Below are 18,690 nucleotides of genomic sequence, written 5' to 3' on the forward strand. Positions count from 1 at the left end.
TCGTCGTCAGCACATAAAACATCCTCAAAGCTATCTTACGTGAAACCGAAAACATTTTAATTTGATTCAATGTCTGAATCGCTGAAGAAAGAGGAGTTGTCCGAAAAATTGCTGTCCGTGGTGGTTGTATGTTCTGCTGTGTAAATACACAGACTCTGTCAGCAACGTAACACCTGCTGGTAAGCAATATTTAGCCACGCTGTTGAACTGGCCGAGTGTTTTTGGAACTGGTGCGGCGTGGGCAAGTAAAATTCACTTTTCTTCATAAAGTGAGGAAAATATTTAACGGAGGGTTCCAGGTTATTTCTACATACACTATATAAAAAAAAAAAAAATAATAATAATAATAAAAAATGTGGTTTTCGGAATGCAACATATTTCCCCTTTGACTGGAGACTAAATGACTCGGACAGCACTACAATAGCTCAAAGAATTAAATGCCCAGCTCGGCTGCATTAGACCAGTCAACACTGTAGCTTAGGGAGGCCCCTGGTTCAGAGGGTTTTTTTTTTTTTTTTTTTAGCTGCATCTTTTGCTTAACGGACCATTAGAATAAGGAGACAAATATGAGAAGCTCAAATTGTTCCCTCACTGTTGCAAAGAGAAACACGGCTTGTACGAGTATGACAAAGGCTGCAGCAACTGCTTGTTTGTTTTTAGCCAAGATGTGATTCAACAAGCTAACACGTCATTGACCTAGGTTAAGTAGTCAGAGCCTCCAGTGACTCAAAACATTTTTCATATATTATTGTATTTTCTGTAAACTGAAGAGTAGTACAGTTTAAAGATGATCTGACACGCCTGAGGCTTTCTCATTGTATGCAAGACCAGATCACAGCAAAAAATAAAAAATTAATAATAATAATAATCAAAGAGGATAAATACAACACTAGTGGTTGTATTACTGATTTTTACCTTTTCTTTTCATAAATTTGCTTCTTTCGTTATTTCATGTTCATATACAGTACATTGTTAATTCATACTGTTGATTTTCTCCAGTTTTCAGTGAATGTTTACAAGAAGGCCTCTTTCCCTCCTTCCTGCCTTATAACCCCAAGATGGATGTTGTTTTCTTGTGATTCTTTTGTCTCATCTCTTTCTTAACCTCATGCTGCATTTCTTTTTGTCTCATCTCTTTCTGAACCTCTTGCTGCATTTCTTTTAAAATTGAAAATAACGGAATTGATCACCTAGTAGTAGTTTGATGAGATGTGCAGACAGAGGTTAGCCCGCTTACCCTGTGGCATTTTTTGTGGCCATATATACATTGGTCTTTTGAAACAAGTGGAAGATTATGTGTGTGTGTCAATTCTTCTCTTCGAGAATGTGGAAGACACCTATATACAGGTATTTGGATCAGGTATGTTGCTGAATGGAACCACCAACTTCGACATTTACTGTATCTCAAAGTTCAGAAGGTGTTGGTACCACTTTTGGAAATGGAACTGCTCATCATGAGGGAGAGAACTCTCAGACGCGGGCAACGTGTTCAATAGTGAGCTGAACATATTTTAACTAGGAGAAGTTGACAGGTTGACCTTTATTTACCTGGAAAGAAAGACCAATCAATTTTTGATTAATTCATTTACCAAGATGACCAGACACATAGAAAACTTTAGCGCTCTCCTACACACAACAATTGCTACCTTTTCCGACTATGGCCATGTAATGCTCTATGTACAGAGCGTTATGTGCAGAAGAGAAACTGGTCTCTGACTCTTTTCTCGGCCATATCGTCACTCTGTCGGCCTGCAATATGTCATTTTTGTTTGCAGCCATTAAAAGTGTTGGATGAAGTACTCACTTTTTTTTTTGTTTTTTACTTCTAGAAAAGTACAGATGCGGGTGCAAAAAATTACTTAAGTAACTTAGGTTACTTAGGGATATACAGAGGGGCAAATAAGTATTTAGTCAACCACTATTTGTGCAAGTTCTCCCACTATTAGATAGGCCTGTAATTGTCAACATGGATAAATCTCAACCATGAGAGACAGGACGTGGGAAAAAAAAACTGAAAATCACAGTTTGATTTTTAAAGAATTTATTTGCAAATCATGGAGGAAGATAAGTATTTGGTCAATACCAAAAGTTCATCTCAATACTTTGTTATGTACCCTTTGTTGGCAATAACGGAGGCCAAACGTTTTCTGTAACTCTTCACAAGCTTTTCACACACTGTTGCTGGTATTTTGGCCCATTCCTCCATGCAGATCTCCTCTAGAGCAGTGATGTTTTGGGACTGTCGTTGGGCAACATGGACTTTCAACTCCCTCCACAGATTTTCTATGTAGTTGAGATCTGGAGACTGGCTAGGCCACTCCAGGACCGTGAAATGCTTCCTACAAAGCCACTCCTTTGTTGCCCTGGCTGTGTGTTTGGGATCATTGTCATGCTGAAAGACCCAGCCACGTCTCATCTTCAATGCCCTTGCTGATGGAAGGAGATTTTCACTCAAAATGTCTCGATACACGGCCCCATTCATTCTTTCCTTTACACAGATCAGTTGTAACGGTCCCTCTGCAGAAAAACAGCCCCAAAGCATGATGTTTCCACCCCAATACTTCACAGTGGCTATGGTGTTCTTCGGATGCAATTCAGTATTCTTTCTCCTCCAAACACGAGAACCTGTTTCTACCAAAAATTTATTTTTGGTTTCATCTGACCATAACACATTCTCCCAGTCCTCTTCTGGATCATCCAAATGCCCTCTAGCGATCCGCAGACGGGCCTGGACGTGTACTTTCTTCAGCAGGGGGACACGTCTGGCGGCGCATTGTGTTACTGACAGTAGCCTTTGTTACTGTGGTCCAAACTCTCTGTAGGCCATTCACTAGGTCCCCCCGTGTGGTTCTGGGATTTTTGCTCACCGTTCTTGTTATCATTTTGACGCCACGGGGTCAGATCTTGCATGGAGCCTCAGATGGAGGGAGATTATCAGTGATTATCACTTGTATGTCTTCCATTTTCTAATAATTGCTCCCACAGTTGATTTCTTTACACCAAGCGTTTTACCTATTGCAGATTCAGTCTTCCCAGCCTGGTGCAGGTCTACAATTTTGTCTCTGGTGTCCTTCGACAGCTCTTTGGTCTGGCCATAGTGGAGTTTGGAGTGTGACTGACTGAGGTTTTGGACAGGTGTCTTTAATACTGATAATGAGTTAAAATAGGTGCCATTAATACAGGTAACGAGTGAAGCCTCGTTAGACCTCGTTAGAAGAAGTTAGACCTCTTTGACAGCCAGAAATCTTCCTTGTTTGTAGGTCACCAAATATTTATTTTTCCACCCTAATTTGGAAATAAATTATTTAAAAATCAAACAATGTGATTTTGTTTTTGTTTTTTTCTCATGGTTGAGGTTTACCCGTGTTGACAATTACAGTGCCCTCTAATCTTTTCAAGTAGGAGAACTTGCACAATTGGTGGTTCACTAAATACTTATTTGCCCCAATGTATATATACAAACAGATATCTCAGTCAATATCCAAAGAAAGAACTAGAAAATTAATTGACTGCTCAGTTTTATTTAAAATTGCAGAATGAAAAAAACAAAGAATAAATTTGACTGCACTGTAAACAGCAGCTTAACAAGATGAAAAACTCCCAAAACGTAGTTTAATGGTAGATTACTGCACAAGAGTGTGGTGGTTTTTATTGGCTAATATCTTGTTCACCTGCCAATCTTGCTTGTACTTATGTTGCTGCCTGTAGTGCTCAGTTATGGTATAGTTGCACGGCGCTTATTGATTGCGCCGGATGCTTGAAAACGAAACTATCAATTCACAATGAGAAAAAAAGAAAACAAACAAAAGTTACGTGTAACGCAGGTGACAATTTGAAATGTAGTGGAGTAAAAAGTACGGTACCTGCTGTAAAATTTAGTGAAGTAAAAGTAAAATCTACAACTTTATATTTGCACTCAAGTAAAGTACAGATACACAAAAATGTACTTAAGTACAGTAACGAATAGGGATGGGAATCGAAATCCGATTCAAATTCGGAACCGGTTCGGAGTGTTTCGAGGCCTCGACATCACAATGAAAAAGCCTTAACGATCCCTTTAACGATTCCTAAAGACGCGTATTGCGTCGTGACGTGTCTTGTTGTCCAGACGCATCAAACTAGCATGGCGCCAAGAACCACTCTCCAAAGTTTGACTACACTTCACCAGGAAAGTGTGTGAAAATGAAAGGTTACGACGGGTAAGCACGAGCATTGCAGCCATAAACATAACAATGACAGCATGTAGGTTCAAACGCTCGAAAGTGTGTCTTCACTTCACGAGGAAAAATTACAACAAAGCGACTTGCAGTCATTGCAAGGTGGAGATAACTGCATCGGGAGGGAATACGACTGCGCTGTCCTCACAGAGAGGCTAAGGCTCAGTCCTGGCTATACAGCTAGCTGAACTCCCAAATGACGATGCAGAAGACGTTGGTATAATTTGCTGACTTTATTCAACCATCACTTGAAGAGTGAAACTTAGAAATTAAACAAATCAATTTCGTCCCCAATAACAAACAGGTTTGCATCAACGTAAATCAGCGATGATTAGCTGCTAATAACAGTAATAACAAATGGTTAGCATGCGTTCGCTAGCATTAGCACATCCTTCAAACCACTACTCAACTGGATTTAAGTGTCCGATCGCGAGTGGAAACACAACAACAACAATACAAAAGATGATACATACAGGCGTTGCCTCTGTAGATATTAACATTAACAAAGAACGTAGGCTCGTAGAAGTGTTTCCCTCTCTCACTAACTCGCTCACTTGCTTGGATGCGGCATTTCTTCTTTGGGTGTAAGCGCGCTCTTCTTCACGTGAGTGCGTTCTTCTTCGTGTGAGGAAGCGCAAGGGCGCCCCCACTTGAGCGTGTAAGCGCCACAAAAACTAAAAGGCATGCATTTCAATGTATTGGTAAATAATACACGTTAACCTAGCAGTCCCCAAACTGCGGCCCGCGGCCCAAATATGGCCCGCCTCCACATTTGGTCCGGCCATTTTGAATTTTTTTTTTTTTCTCAATCGTTTTATTTATTTCCTGGCCTTTTCCTTGAAGAATTCAGAGAGGGTTATTTGGTTATTATCTATTTAATTAATAGTGTTTTTATTATTAATTATTATTATTATTATTATGTTTATTATATTATTATTTTTATTTTATTTACTTTGTTTGTTTGTTTGTTTATTCGTTTATTTCAGGCCATTATTCCTTGCCAAGACAACAAATATATACAGCTCATATAATAAAGTAACAAAAAAGAGCAGCAAAGCTAAGTAACATTACAACATCAACTACATGCCTGAAAAGGAGTGGGAAGAAGAAAACTTATTTAATCCCACCCCTATTCTTATCTAATTAAGAACAAAAAATTCTTGCTACTTCCTTCCAAAAATGTAGGCCACCAAAAAATCAGTCCAAACAGTTTTGCACATATACAGTTTTGTACCAAATTTTGTCCCTTGTGATGAAGTTACCACAGGCAACACCCAAACCAAAAACAATTTCATACCAACATGGTAAATGAAAGTAAAACCATACCAACAATGGTAAAGGCCACAGACACAGGACAACAAATTATAAATGGCAACAATAACTATACCAACAACGGTCACGGACAATATACCAGCAATGGTAAAAAACAACCAGCACTCATTCCAAGACAATTTATTGATGTAATTAAGACCTTATTTCGGTATACTGTGACCAGACCATAAGTTTGTATAACCTTTTAAATTTGTAGATAGTTTGGCATTGCTTGTGTTGCATTCCCAAATTATTCCAAAGTTTCACTCCACACACAGACACACAAAAGCTTTTACGAGTTGTTCGAATTTTTGGTATTCTGAAGTCTCCATATCCTCTCAAGTTATGAGTTCTCTCTTTCATTGTAAACAAGTTTTGCAATTTAATTGGTAATAATTTATTGAATGCTTTATAGAGGATTATTGAGGTATTATAATTTACAAGATCGTTAAATTTTAGCAGCTTTGATTGAATAAACAAATTATGTGTATGATCCAAAAACCCGACCTTATGGATGATCCGCACGGCCCGTTTCTGTAAGGTAACTAAAGGATTTATCGTGCTCTGATAAGTGTTTCCCCAGACTTCAACAAAATATGAGAAGTATGGGAGAACCAAAGAGCAGTATAAAGTGCGGAGTGTGTTCTCATCAAGGAATTGTTTAACTTTATTTATAATTGAGAGACTTTTGGAAATTTTTGTTTTTATATGTCTGATGTGGGGTTTCCAGGTCAGCTTACTGTCAATTGTGACACCCAAAAATGTATTCACATCTACGTTTTCAATTAGGATACCATCAATAATTACATGCAAATCAAGATTAGTTTTAAAGCTACCAAACATCATAGCTTTGGTTTTACTTAAATTTAATGATAATTTATTTATATCCATCCATTTTTTAATTTTAATTAGCTCCTTGTTCACGACCTCAATCAACTCATTATAGTTATTACTACTATGGAACACATTCGTGTCATCTGCAAAAAGAATAAGTTTTAGAGATTGAGATACATTAAAAATATCATTTATATATAGATTAAACAATATTGGCCCCAACACTGACCCCTGTGGAACACCACAAGCAATACCAAGTTGTTTTGATGTATACTGTCCCATTTTGACATACTGCACCCTTTTGTTTAAATAATCTTTTAACCAATTGCCTGCAACCCCACGAATTCCATATTTTTCCAGTTTATGAATCAGAATTTGGTGATTGATTGTATCAAATGCTTTTTTTAGATCACAAAAAATACCAATTGCATATTTATTCTGATCTAACGCATTAGTGATTTCTTCAGTTGCTTCAATCATAGCCATTGAAGTTGTTCTTCCAGTTCTAAAACCATACTGGCCTTCATTTATTATTTTATGTTTCTCCAGAAATTTTTCTAGTCGAGAATTAAAAAGTTTTTCAAGAATTTTAGAAAACTGGGGCAACAGAGAAATTGGTCTGTAATTGTTAAAACTATATTTATCGCCACTTTTAAATAGTGGTATTACTTTTGCAATTTTCATTTGTTCAGGAAAACAGCCAGATTGAAATGATAAATTGAAGATATGAGTTAATGGTTTTGCAATGTTAAAGATGACTCCCTTAACCAATGTCATGTGAAGATCATGGCAATCGGTAGATCGCTTACTTTTGCACTTGAGGACAGTATTAATCACTTCCTGCTCGTTTGTTGCTGAGAGGAAGAGTGAGTGTGGATTTGGTTCAATTCTTACACATCCTTCACCACCTCCGTGGTCCGGAATGTCAAAAGCCAACTCTGGGCCAATATTTACAAAAAAATCATTGAAACCATTTACTATATTGTTCATATTATGTTGTTTGCCATTTTTGCCAATAAAATACTCTGGATATGACAGTTGAGTAGGACATTTCTTAATTAAATTATTGAGCACATCCCAAGTTCCTTTCACACTGTTTTTATTTTCATATAATTTTTTCCTATAATATAACTGTTTACTTGCCCTTATAATTTCAGTTAATTTGTTTCTGTACGTCTTATATCTTATTTCTGATTCTTCTGTTTTCAGCTTAATAAATACTTTGTAAAGATTATTTTTCTTTTTGCAAGCATTAATTATCCCTTTGGTAAGCCAGGGACTTTTTGTTTGTTTTTTCTTTATAGAAAATTCTTGTACAGGGCAGTATTTGTTATATAAAGAGATAAATATGTCAAGAAAATTACTATAAGCACTGTTTACACTCGGCTCACTGTAAACTGTTCTCCAATCCTGAAGTGCTAAACTGTTATTAAATGCATTAATTGTATCGTCACTTTTTATGCGTTTATAAAACACTTCAACAGAAACCTTAGATTTCTTATGATCACAATTACACAGAGTAAACACAGGCAAGTGGTCAGTGATATCACAAACAAAAAGGCCACTAGTGGTTTCGTTGTCCATTGTATTAGTGAAGATGTTATCAATGGCAGTAGCACTGTGTGATGTTATTCTGCTCGGTTTAGTTATTGTCGGGTATAGTGATAAACTGTACATGGTATCGATAAAATCATCAATGGTTTTCAGTTTAGATGGATTTAATAAATCAATATTGAAGTCACCGCAGACAAATAATTTTTTGTGGTTCATGGTGGAAATTGTTTTTTCCATCAGTTCACCAAACATTTCGATACTTGAACCAGGCGTTCGATATACACAGCTCAAGATAATATTATTCTGTTTTTCTATTTGAATCTCCACTGTTAGACATTCCATGGTTCCATCAACTGTAAATGTCGCATCTGATAACACTGTGAATTTTAAGGTTTTGTGAATATATAAGGCTACTCCGCCCCCCGTTTTATTATCTCTATTCATATATCTTAACTCATATTCATCAAGCTCAAAATGTATGCCTTTATCATTGTTAAACCAAGTTTCAGTAATGGAAATAATATCAAAGGGCTGAGCAAAACCATTTAAATACTCTTTGATGGAATCAAAATTACTGTACATGCTGCGACTATTGAAATGTATAATAGACAGCTTACCTTCCAATATAACACTGTTTTTAAATTGTTCTTGTCTATAATAATCACATTTCTTGATGGAGTTTGAAAGAAAATTATCAGGATCAATATCTGAAATGAAGTCGATTGTGCTGTGTTCAACATATTCGCATGTTTCCAGTTCCACTTGTTTATGTTGGAGAATTTCCTTTAGCATGTCCATTTCATTTCCTGGTGCAGTCATTGTTTTTGTTGTGTTAAGCATTAAGCAAGTTACCTTAAACAGATGTTCGGACTGGTGAGTAGTGCTAGTTGAATTTATCCAGATCTTCCATATTCTTCACCACCAATACCTTAGCTTGCTCAGGACTTCCATTCAGTTTGATGAAAACCTTACAGTTTGTTACCCAGGTATGTTGGATCTTGTTTTGCCTTTTCAATAGTCGTGCCCTCCTAGCGATGTCTGCATTCCTTTTCGTCAAGTGCTCATTTATGAAAACGTTCGTGCCTTTCAGTTTGCGGCCTTGTTTCAGGAGTGTCATCTTGTTCTTTTGGCTGATAAACCTCATGATGACGGCTGGTGGTCTCTCGCTCCTCGTAGGCAGTGGGTGACATGCTTCAATGTGCTCCAGGTCCATGTCTATCCCCTTGGTTCGGAGGTAGGATGCCACCTGATGCTCCACTGATCGGGTCTCTTCTTCACCGGGCTCCCCGCTGTCCGCGGCCGTCGCACGCGCATATGAACGTGGCTTGATTTTTATTCCCGTGATGACCACGTCATTCATACGGGTGTGTTGCTCCAGATCGTCCACCCGGCGCTCCAGATCGGAGATGCGCCGGTCTTTCTCATTGTTTTGGATACGCAAAAGTTTCACTTCCTCCAGTAGCGACAGAATCTGCTCCTGCTGCGCCCTGACAGCAGTCACATCACCAGCCAATGAGTTGAGGAAGGTTTTTAACTCCTCAAACTCCTCTGGGGTCGGGCTTTTCTTCGGTGGCATTTTGATATCGTTTCCGCACACTTCATGCAGGAGTGGAGAAGACTCCGGTCCGACGCTTCCGCAGCTGGCTAACGTCAGCTAGCCCGCTGCGCTTGCTTTTGGTATCAAGCCCGTCAGACACGTTAAGGCTCCACAAAAAAACACAACATCCTCTGTCAGCCAGGTATTCGTGTTAGGTCAACACAGACCACCGAAAAATACAAAAGTAAATGCAGGAAATGGCACAGCCAACTTTTTCCAACAACTCATGGACCGCATGGAGTTGCATACCGGAAGGAAGATTCATTCCGTGAAGAATCCAGAAAGGGTTATTTGATTGTGGCTTTCTGAAAAACAATATTTTTTTACATTTATGCACTTCTGCAATCATCACACTTTTTCTGTTACAAACTGACCCCGGCCCCTCATCAGAGAAGGGAAAAGTTATGTGGCCCTCACAGGAAAAAATTTGGGGACCCCTGCTTTAACACATATTGCCAAAGGCAGAACAACAACCTATCTGCCAATACATACCAATATTTTTTATTTCTATTAGATAAATGTTTCAGTAAAATGTTACACATTCTTGTGTATTTGCCACTTATTGCCACAGTTAACATTGAGGCTTTGGGCCTCTTTTGATCTCGTTGTGAGTTTGTAAGGTTGTGACTTCTGATTAAACAAACTCGATGCCAATCAAAACGTTTGTTCTTCTTTTTCCCCAAATTAGAATCGATAAGAGAATCGATAAAGAATCGAATCGTTAAGCAATATCGATAATGGAATCGGAATCGTAAAAATCCTATCAATTTCCATCCCTAGTAACGAAGTACTTATACTTTGTTACATTCCGCCAATGGGCATTAAACAGAGTATTCATGTCTTTACTCAGTAAGTCGTATGGAATGTTCTGCCTCCTAGTTACCTCACAATTTGACATCTTACTTCTCAGCTGTTGCGAAACTTTGTAATTTCAGTCATTCCCCTCTCAGTCATGTTGTGACCCAATCACTACATTTCCCATTGACACTTAGTATTCCACTCTTTTGTGTCATCACTCAGTTTCCCTGCCAACCAGTCATTTTATAGTCAGTAATCTCAAACTCAGTCTTCTTGACACTTGATCACCTTGCCTCTCTTTCTCCTTGCATTCATCATCTCGCTTCTCAGTCATTTCCTTAGCCATCTCATGCTCATTCATCTCAGCATTTTATCACCTCCCCACTCGGTCCTCCTGCCACTCACTTGTCTTGCACTCATTGAACATGCACTAAGTTTCACTCTTTCCTCTTGCATTTGTCATCTCGCTTCTCAGTTACGTACTGTATATCCTTACTCATCTCATGCTCATTCATCTCAGCACTTTATCATCTCCCCACTCGATCTCCAGCCACTCACTCGTCTCGTACTTATTCAACTCGCACAAAATCATTTTATATTTGGTCTTTTCATACACATTCGTTCCGCCATCTGTCATGTCATCACTCAGTCGTCTCACACTGAGTTGTTTTGCCACTCTCCTTCATCTTACTAACACTTAGTGATTTTTACATTATGCCATTTTGTACTTCTTCATTTCCTGTACATATGTCATCTAAACACTCACTTGTCTTGCAATCTGTCACTCATGCCTCTTGAACTAAGTCATCACTTTTTCAGCACCTCTTCCTCCTCTCCTTCATCTACTCATACATCTTTGGGACATAAAAACACTCGAAAAATTTCCCACAATAGTGTATGAATTTTTAGCCCTTTGCCAATAATGCCGCAGGATGACCCTGCCGTTCGCTGTATCGATTCTTTTGGTAAGGTCAATAGTCATGAAAAAAACCATATATTTATATATTTTTCTTTCTTTTCTGAACAGAGCTTGTCGTTGCCATGACGAGCGAGGAGGAGGAGGACGGACCCTCGACGGCAGCAACCATCGCCCGGGTGAACAAGGTCAATGATGTCATTGACCCCTCCTCCCCACACCAGTGCCAACTGCATAAGGAAGAAGGAAAAGGAGAGGAGGAAAAAGATATAGAGGAAGAGGAAGTGGACTGTGATGACGATGAAGATGATGGAAGCAGCGCAACAAGTGTACTGGTGGTTCCTTATCCTGAACTGGTGCCCGTCGTCTTTTTCTGCCTCAAGCAGACCACCTGCCCTCGCAGCTGGTGCATCCGCATGGTCTCCAATCCATATCCTTTTTTTGTTAAACAGTTGAAGTTGGCGCTAGAGGACATGAGTTACTCAGTAAGCGGTTAGGGAATGGTAGGGATCCAATTTTTAATTCCCTGTAAGTGAAATGTTAATCTGTCTGATTACTAACTAATATATTATAATAGCCAATACTTAACTGATACATAAGTGGCCAAAAATATTGGATTATGACACACCTCTTTAAGTATTTATCAGTATTGGTATTGGTATTCAGTATTGGTCATTTTGCCAGAATGATTGAACCTCGAACTGCCTATATCACATTCAAGTCCAGTCACATATTCACCAAAGCAGATGTGTGAACATTGTTTTCACACATATCCCAGACCTTTTTCAAGACCGGTAAGTAGGAAAAAAGAATGAATAAATAAAACATCTATCTATCTATCTATCTATCTATCTATCTATCTATCTATCTATCTATCTATCTATCTATCTATCTATCTATCTATCTATCTATCTATCTATCTATCTATCTATCTATCTATCTATCTATCTATCTATCTATCTATCTATCTATCTATCTATCTATCTATCTATCTATCTATCTATCTATCTATCTATACAGTATATACAGTGGGGAGAATTTGATACACTGCCATTGGGAAAACCCATTAGCAGTGTATCAAATACTTGTTCTCCCCACTGTATATATATTTATATATATATACATATATATATATATATATATATATATATATATATATATATATATATATATATATATATATATATATATATATATATATATATATATATATAGTGGGGAGAACAAGTATGTGATGCACTGCCAATGGGTTTTCCCATTGATTGTGTATAAAATACTTGTTCTCCCCACTGTATATGTACGTATGTAAAGATTCAGTGCTGCCCAATTGGCAACCCTGCAACTGTCAGATAACGCTCAATATCTCCCAGAAAATGATTGCAATTACAAATGCTTTGGTAGTAATATCTTCATTTATTTTGATTGCAATGAAAAAAACAATTGAAAAAAAATTAAATCATTATCATTTTGCACAAAACTCCAAATATGGGCCGGACAAAAGTATTGGCACCCTCAGCCTAATACTTGGTAGCACAACCTTTAGACAAAATAACTGTGAACAACCGCTTCCGGTATCCATCAATGAGTTTCTTACGATGCTCTGCTGGAATTTTCGACCATTCTTCTTTAGCCAACTGCTCCATGTCTCTGAGATTTGAAGGGTGTCTTCTCCAAACTGCGATTTTCATATTTCTCCACAGGCGTTCTATGTGATTCAGGTGTAGACTCGTTGCTGGCCACTTTAGAAGTCTCAAGTGCTTTCTCTCAAACCATTTTCTAGTGCTTCTTAAAGTGTGTTTTGGGTCATTGTCCTGCTGGAAGACCCGGCTTTCTCACACTGGGCCCTACATTATGCTGCAAAATTTGTTGGTAGTCTTCAGACTTCATAATACCATGCACACAGTCAAGCAGTCCAGTGCCAGAGTCAGCAAAGCAACCCCAAAACAACAGGGAACCTCCGCCATGTTTGACTGTGGGGACCGTGTTCTTTTCTTTAAAGCCCTCGTTTTTTATTTTATTTTATTTATTTATTTATTTATTTATTTATTTATTTTTATTTTTTTTCTGTAAACTCTATATTGATGCCTTTTCCCAAAAAAACTCTAACATTCTACCAAAACGTTTTTGGCTTTCTCAGGTAAGTTTTGGCAAACTCCAGCCTGGCTTTTTTAGTCTCTGGGTCAGAAGTCTGGGTCTTCCTACCATAAAGTCCCTTTTCATTCAGATGCCGACAGATAGTACGGGTTGACACGGTTGTACCCTTGGACTGCAGGACAGCTTGAACTCGTTTGGATGTTAGTCGAGGTTCTTTATCTACCATCCGCACAATTTTCTTTGAAATCTCTCATCAATTTTTCTTTTTCATCCAATCTCGGGAGGTTAGCCACAGTGCCATGGGCTTCTCCCCTTTTGATGACACTGAGCACGGTAGACACAGGAACATTCAGGTCTTTGGAGATGGATTTGTGGCCTTGAGATTGCCCATGCTTCCTTACAATTTTGCTTTTCATGTCCTCAGACAGTTCTTTGGTCTTTTTTCCTTTCTCCGTGCTCAATGTGGTACACACAAGGACACAGGACAGAGGTTGAGTCAACTTAATCCATTTTAACTGGCTGAAAGTGTGCTTTAGTTATTGCCACCACCTGTTATGTGCCACATGTAAATAACCGGTGCTGTTAATTACACAAATTAGAGAAGCATCACATGATTTTTCAAAGGGTGGCAATAATTTCATCTGGCTCATTTTTGGAGTTTTGATAATGATGATGACTTAATTTTTTGTCGATTCTCTTTTGAGTTTTTTCATTGCAAGCAAAATAAATGAAGATATTACTACCAAATAATTTTTAATTGCAATCATTTTCTGGGAGTAATTGAGCATTATCTGCAGAATTGCAAGGGTGCCAATACTTTTGTCCAGCACTGTACATCAAGTTCTCAAAGGGAACTACGGACAGATAGACTTTTCGTTCATAAAAGATAAATGTTAGTATGAATTATAGAAATTTGATATTTAAACCTGTCTTAATGTTTTCATTTTTATAAAATTTAAAAAATTAGTTTAACTAATTGGTCGCCATTGTTGTTGACGTAATGCACTCTGGGCGGTGAGGTCACTGGGCAGCGGTGCTGTACTTCCACTGTGTCACTCGTTAGCTACATAAACATGTCATCAGTTCTGCCCTTCCAATTTGAACCCATGCGGAAAAGTGATGAGCAGGACAGCTTTGTCGATATTTCACAAAACGAGCAGCAAAAGCAATTAGATGAAGGTCACCAGCAGAATACGAAATCCTCGTTTCCTGTGCGACAGACGAGCGTTTAGACCACAGGTCTATACTTCTGCGTGACGTAGGAGTCATGATTTTCCTGATAAAGCAATCGCAACCCACATATGTTGTCTCTCTGTGTGGAAAAAACCTGAAAGGGAAACACAACTGAAAAGAAAGTGCAGTTGGCTTTTACCATAGAATTAGAAAACGCGGCTCATTTCAGACAGCAAGCAGGCAACAACATAGGGATTGCGTAAAAGGGTTTATTGAACACACAAAACAAACACGTGATCACGAAAAGGGAGACACAAAAAGGGTCTTTGACAGTAGGTCTGGATCAATTAAAAAAAAAAAAAAAAAACGTGGTGAGAGGCAGGCAAATAAAAAAATAAGGCAATGATGCAACTAGCACTGAATGTATATATAAACTGTCAAATGGCAGCAAGTCACTATCTTGGCAAGCCGCCTAGCATCGGATTAAAGACACTACTGATGAACTGGAATTGAATGCAGGTACGACGTTGGATTTTCATCCAACATCTCTGTAACAAAACAATCTGACCAGCAGCAGAATGCGAAAAAAAAAACATGCCTGTCGTCATACTAGCTTTGCTTGCTAGCCAGCAGAGCTATTCTCCCAGTCCAGCCCAACCACGTCATCACCCCCAGCTCAGTGTGTATTGCGCGCGTAAAACATGGCGGCCTCCGTAGGTCAAAACATGTACTAAATATTATAGATTTTTAAATTATTGGCAATAATATACGTGTTGCTAATAACATATTTCAGTAAAAGAGAACAATTGTGGCTTATTAGAGCCTAAAAGTCTTTTAAGTCCAAGGGTCCCTTTAATATGAGAGTGTTCACACAAGCCCAATTGGAATATAAATGTTAATGAGCAAACATATCACACCAGTCAATCACAGACCCCCAAAAATTAATACCATGGGATTCACTATGCCCAACAAAAGAAAAGCATTCCCCACAGTTCATTGGATTGCCTTTACATCGCAATTATTCTTCAAAGCACATGATTGAGAGTCAACTTCTGAATGATTCAATCAGCAATCATTCCTCTGCAATAAATTAAAGGTGGCCACCTCTGCAATCATGGAAGAAAGATCTGAGAGGAAAAGACCGTCGCAGAGAACTTCACAGAATAATGGAACTACTCCTTTGTGGACAAGGCTAGGTTCAATCTAACAAAGGTCAGGAGACGTGGGAGGAACATCAATCAATCATTGGGCATACAGCCACTGTAACAGTGCTGGGCGAGGAGCGCCAAAATCCCTATGTGCACTGCCGTCTCAGCTCATCTCAATTTAGTTTAAAAAAACAACTTTAGTTGAAACAAAACAAATCCAAAAAGGTGAAACATATTAATGTAATAATGATCTTGGGTATTATTGAGACATACATATTCTTGTGTCGTGTCTTGGATCATTCCCTCCTGGTGGGACGTGTCCATAGCTTGTAAATATTATATTTTACTTATTCACAACCAACAGCTTATCACTATACCATACTATAAAGACTGGTGGGAAGGTAGAACAACTAGTAAATCAAGAGTTTAAGCCCGTAAACCATACTTTTTCTGTGCCCCTTACCCTGTACCCCTTATTCCACCCTAATTTTGGGGAAAGGTGGACCACACCCCAGAACAGTATCCAGTAAGTCACAGAGGCAGTTTGATGAATGAATTTGGTTTTAAAATTGCGGATAATTTAAGTTCAAATTAATTCAAAGATTTTCCTCTCTAGTTGTGGCACATGTTTTGATTCCTTGAGCAGTATGGAAAAAAGTGAGATGCTTATTTTTCTTCCAAAAAATGGGCCAGGCATTAAGTAGGAGACATGCAGCCCCCCCCCCCCACACACACACACAGACACACCCACAACAGGTGTATTGACAACAAAGTGTTCCCTAATACTGGAGTGAAATGTGACCTTTTTGTTGAATTCCCATTTTTTTCCCCCACTGTTTGATATTTATAATCAAGAAGCGTTATGCAAAGTGAATCCAAAGAACCATGACAGAAAGTTTGTCTCTCGTTGGACTAAGTGAATCCAAAGTAGCACAACCACTTTGGATTCAGTCCTTCTGTTGAATTACCATTTTTTCCCCCACTGTTTGATATTTATGGTCAAAATGAGCATGTGACAAATAGCGTTATGCAAAGTGAATCGAAAGAACCGTGATGGTAAGTTTGTCCCTTATTGGACTAAGTGAATCCAAAGTACCACAACAACTTTGAATTCAGTCCATACGAATTAAATTCATTCCAGGACTTGGATCGTAAGTCGAAATGGTCGCATGTTCAGCGTGATTTTCCCTTAAGAATACATTTTCATTCGATTAATTAGTTCCACAGTCCAAAAAACAATGCTAAACCCTTCATAAATACTGCAGGTACAATTACAAATAGCAATGACCTATATACAAATAACAAATACAATTAAATAAAATTAAATACAACAAATAAATTATAAATACAAATCTGAATAATTATATTAATCATAATAATGTATCGAATGAGGTTATATACATATATAATAATAAGCGGCATGGAAAATGAATGAATGAATGAATGAATGAATGAATGAATGAATGAGGACGTAACGAATCAGGTTCTAATGTGGCAGCTGTGTTTTACATGCTGTTCCGGAATGCACCATGTGACTGATGAGAGTGAGAAAGGTGCGGAAGAGTGGAAAGTTTTTACTTTCTCTTCATCTTCTGTTGTTGTTGCCGTCGGCTAAGGCAGACATTAGCCGTGTAGTGTTGCACAAGTTCTGAAATAAATGATTAAGACCTGACAAAGCTGGCGACTTCTTTGTTGATGTTACAATGATACTAATTGTCACCTTAACTTGTAAAGACTGGTGACGTGTCAAACTTTACGTGGGATGTCGAGGCACCACTGTATTTGATTGGTGTGGACAACACTTTGGATTTGTGAGTTTGAGTTTTTCAAAGTTAGCAAGCACTTTTTTTAAAATTAAGTTTTAGTTAGATTACTTTTGATTTGTTTAATCTTAAATTGAAATTACTAAATCACTATTAATTTTTGATATATTAATTTGCTATTTCTGATGCTTTGTTTGCCATCTTTTGTTTAAATTAAAAGTGTATACATTCTCGAGTGCATATTGTAAGACTACAGAGCAGGAAAAGGCAGAGTAAAATATGTTTCGGGAGAAGAAGAAAAGCTAGGAGAGAGATGATGCAGCTGTTTTCACGCATGCACGAGCGTGCCTTTTTCACTGTATTTGTCCACAGCATTACATTCGGTTGTCATTCAGAAAGACAAAAAAAGAAAGGCAGAAATGTTCTTTGTTGTGGCCAATCGTGCGTCTTACTGCCTCATCACACACCCCCTGCCAACCCTGTCATCTCTGTCATATAAAAGAATTAATGTGGAAGAAGTGGAAGGAGAGAAGAGGACATTTACTCCATATTTTATGATTGAAAGTGAGATCATTTCTCTAAGTATTCATTTTTTAGTGTGTAAAATATGCTTGCGACTTTTAGAATTCAGTTCATATCTTCTGACTTGAGTTAATTGAAAACAGGATCCATCCATCATATAAATACATCTGTAATGCAGATTTGTCATGGAATTGCAATGTTTCTTCTGCTTTTTCATGCACATCATGTCAACATGAATGTGTGACTTGGTTGAGTATTGTCATCTTAATTGATTGCAATTGCCTAACAATGTCTAACCACTCACCAACCGATCAGATTTTATAATAGGACGACAAAGTGACAACATCTTCATCCTCACGTTATTAAAGTCAAAGTCACTGCTTGAGTTGTTGATATGCAAAAAACACTAAATGATACTACAGTGCATGTAGCTAATCTCATTTACCTGTCTATAAATGTTCTTGAAGAATAATATTAATAGAATCATATGCTCAGTTTCTCCCAGAAAATGATTGCAATTACAAATGCTTTGGTAGTAATATCTTCATTTATTTTGCTTGCAATAAAAAAAATAAAAAAAAAACAGAAGAGAATGAAAAAAGAATTCATTATCATTTTACACAAAACTGCAACTTTCATCTCTCTGCTGTTAATTTAGTTTGTCACTAGTAGACATCCAATTCATTTAAACTTATTGGACGTCTATGGCCGTCAATGAGTTAATGATGATCCTTGGAATGAAATACTTTGTAACAAAATTAGC

General features: G+C 37.9%; 1 protein-coding gene across 2 annotated transcripts in view; it reads left to right on the forward strand.

Annotated features, from left to right (window-relative positions):
• The window catches only part of LOC130920909 (E3 SUMO-protein ligase ZBED1-like), a 139,066-nt gene extending 126,962 nt beyond the window's left edge, over nucleotides 1–12,104 (forward strand). For both annotated transcript variants that reach the window (XM_057844447.1, XM_057844449.1), the window contains exon 2: nucleotides 11,339–12,104. In XM_057844447.1, coding sequence (XP_057700430.1) covers nucleotides 11,339–11,724 — 386 coding nt within the window. In that variant the 3' untranslated portion in view covers nucleotides 11,725–12,104. The remainder of the gene's footprint in view (nucleotides 1–11,338) is intronic.
• The last annotated feature ends 6,586 nt before the right edge of the window (nucleotides 12,105–18,690 follow it).

Source organism: Corythoichthys intestinalis, chromosome 8, assembly GCF_030265065.1.
Source record: "Corythoichthys intestinalis isolate RoL2023-P3 chromosome 8, ASM3026506v1, whole genome shotgun sequence".
In the NCBI taxonomy this organism is placed as follows: domain Eukaryota; kingdom Metazoa; phylum Chordata; class Actinopteri; order Syngnathiformes; family Syngnathidae; genus Corythoichthys; species Corythoichthys intestinalis.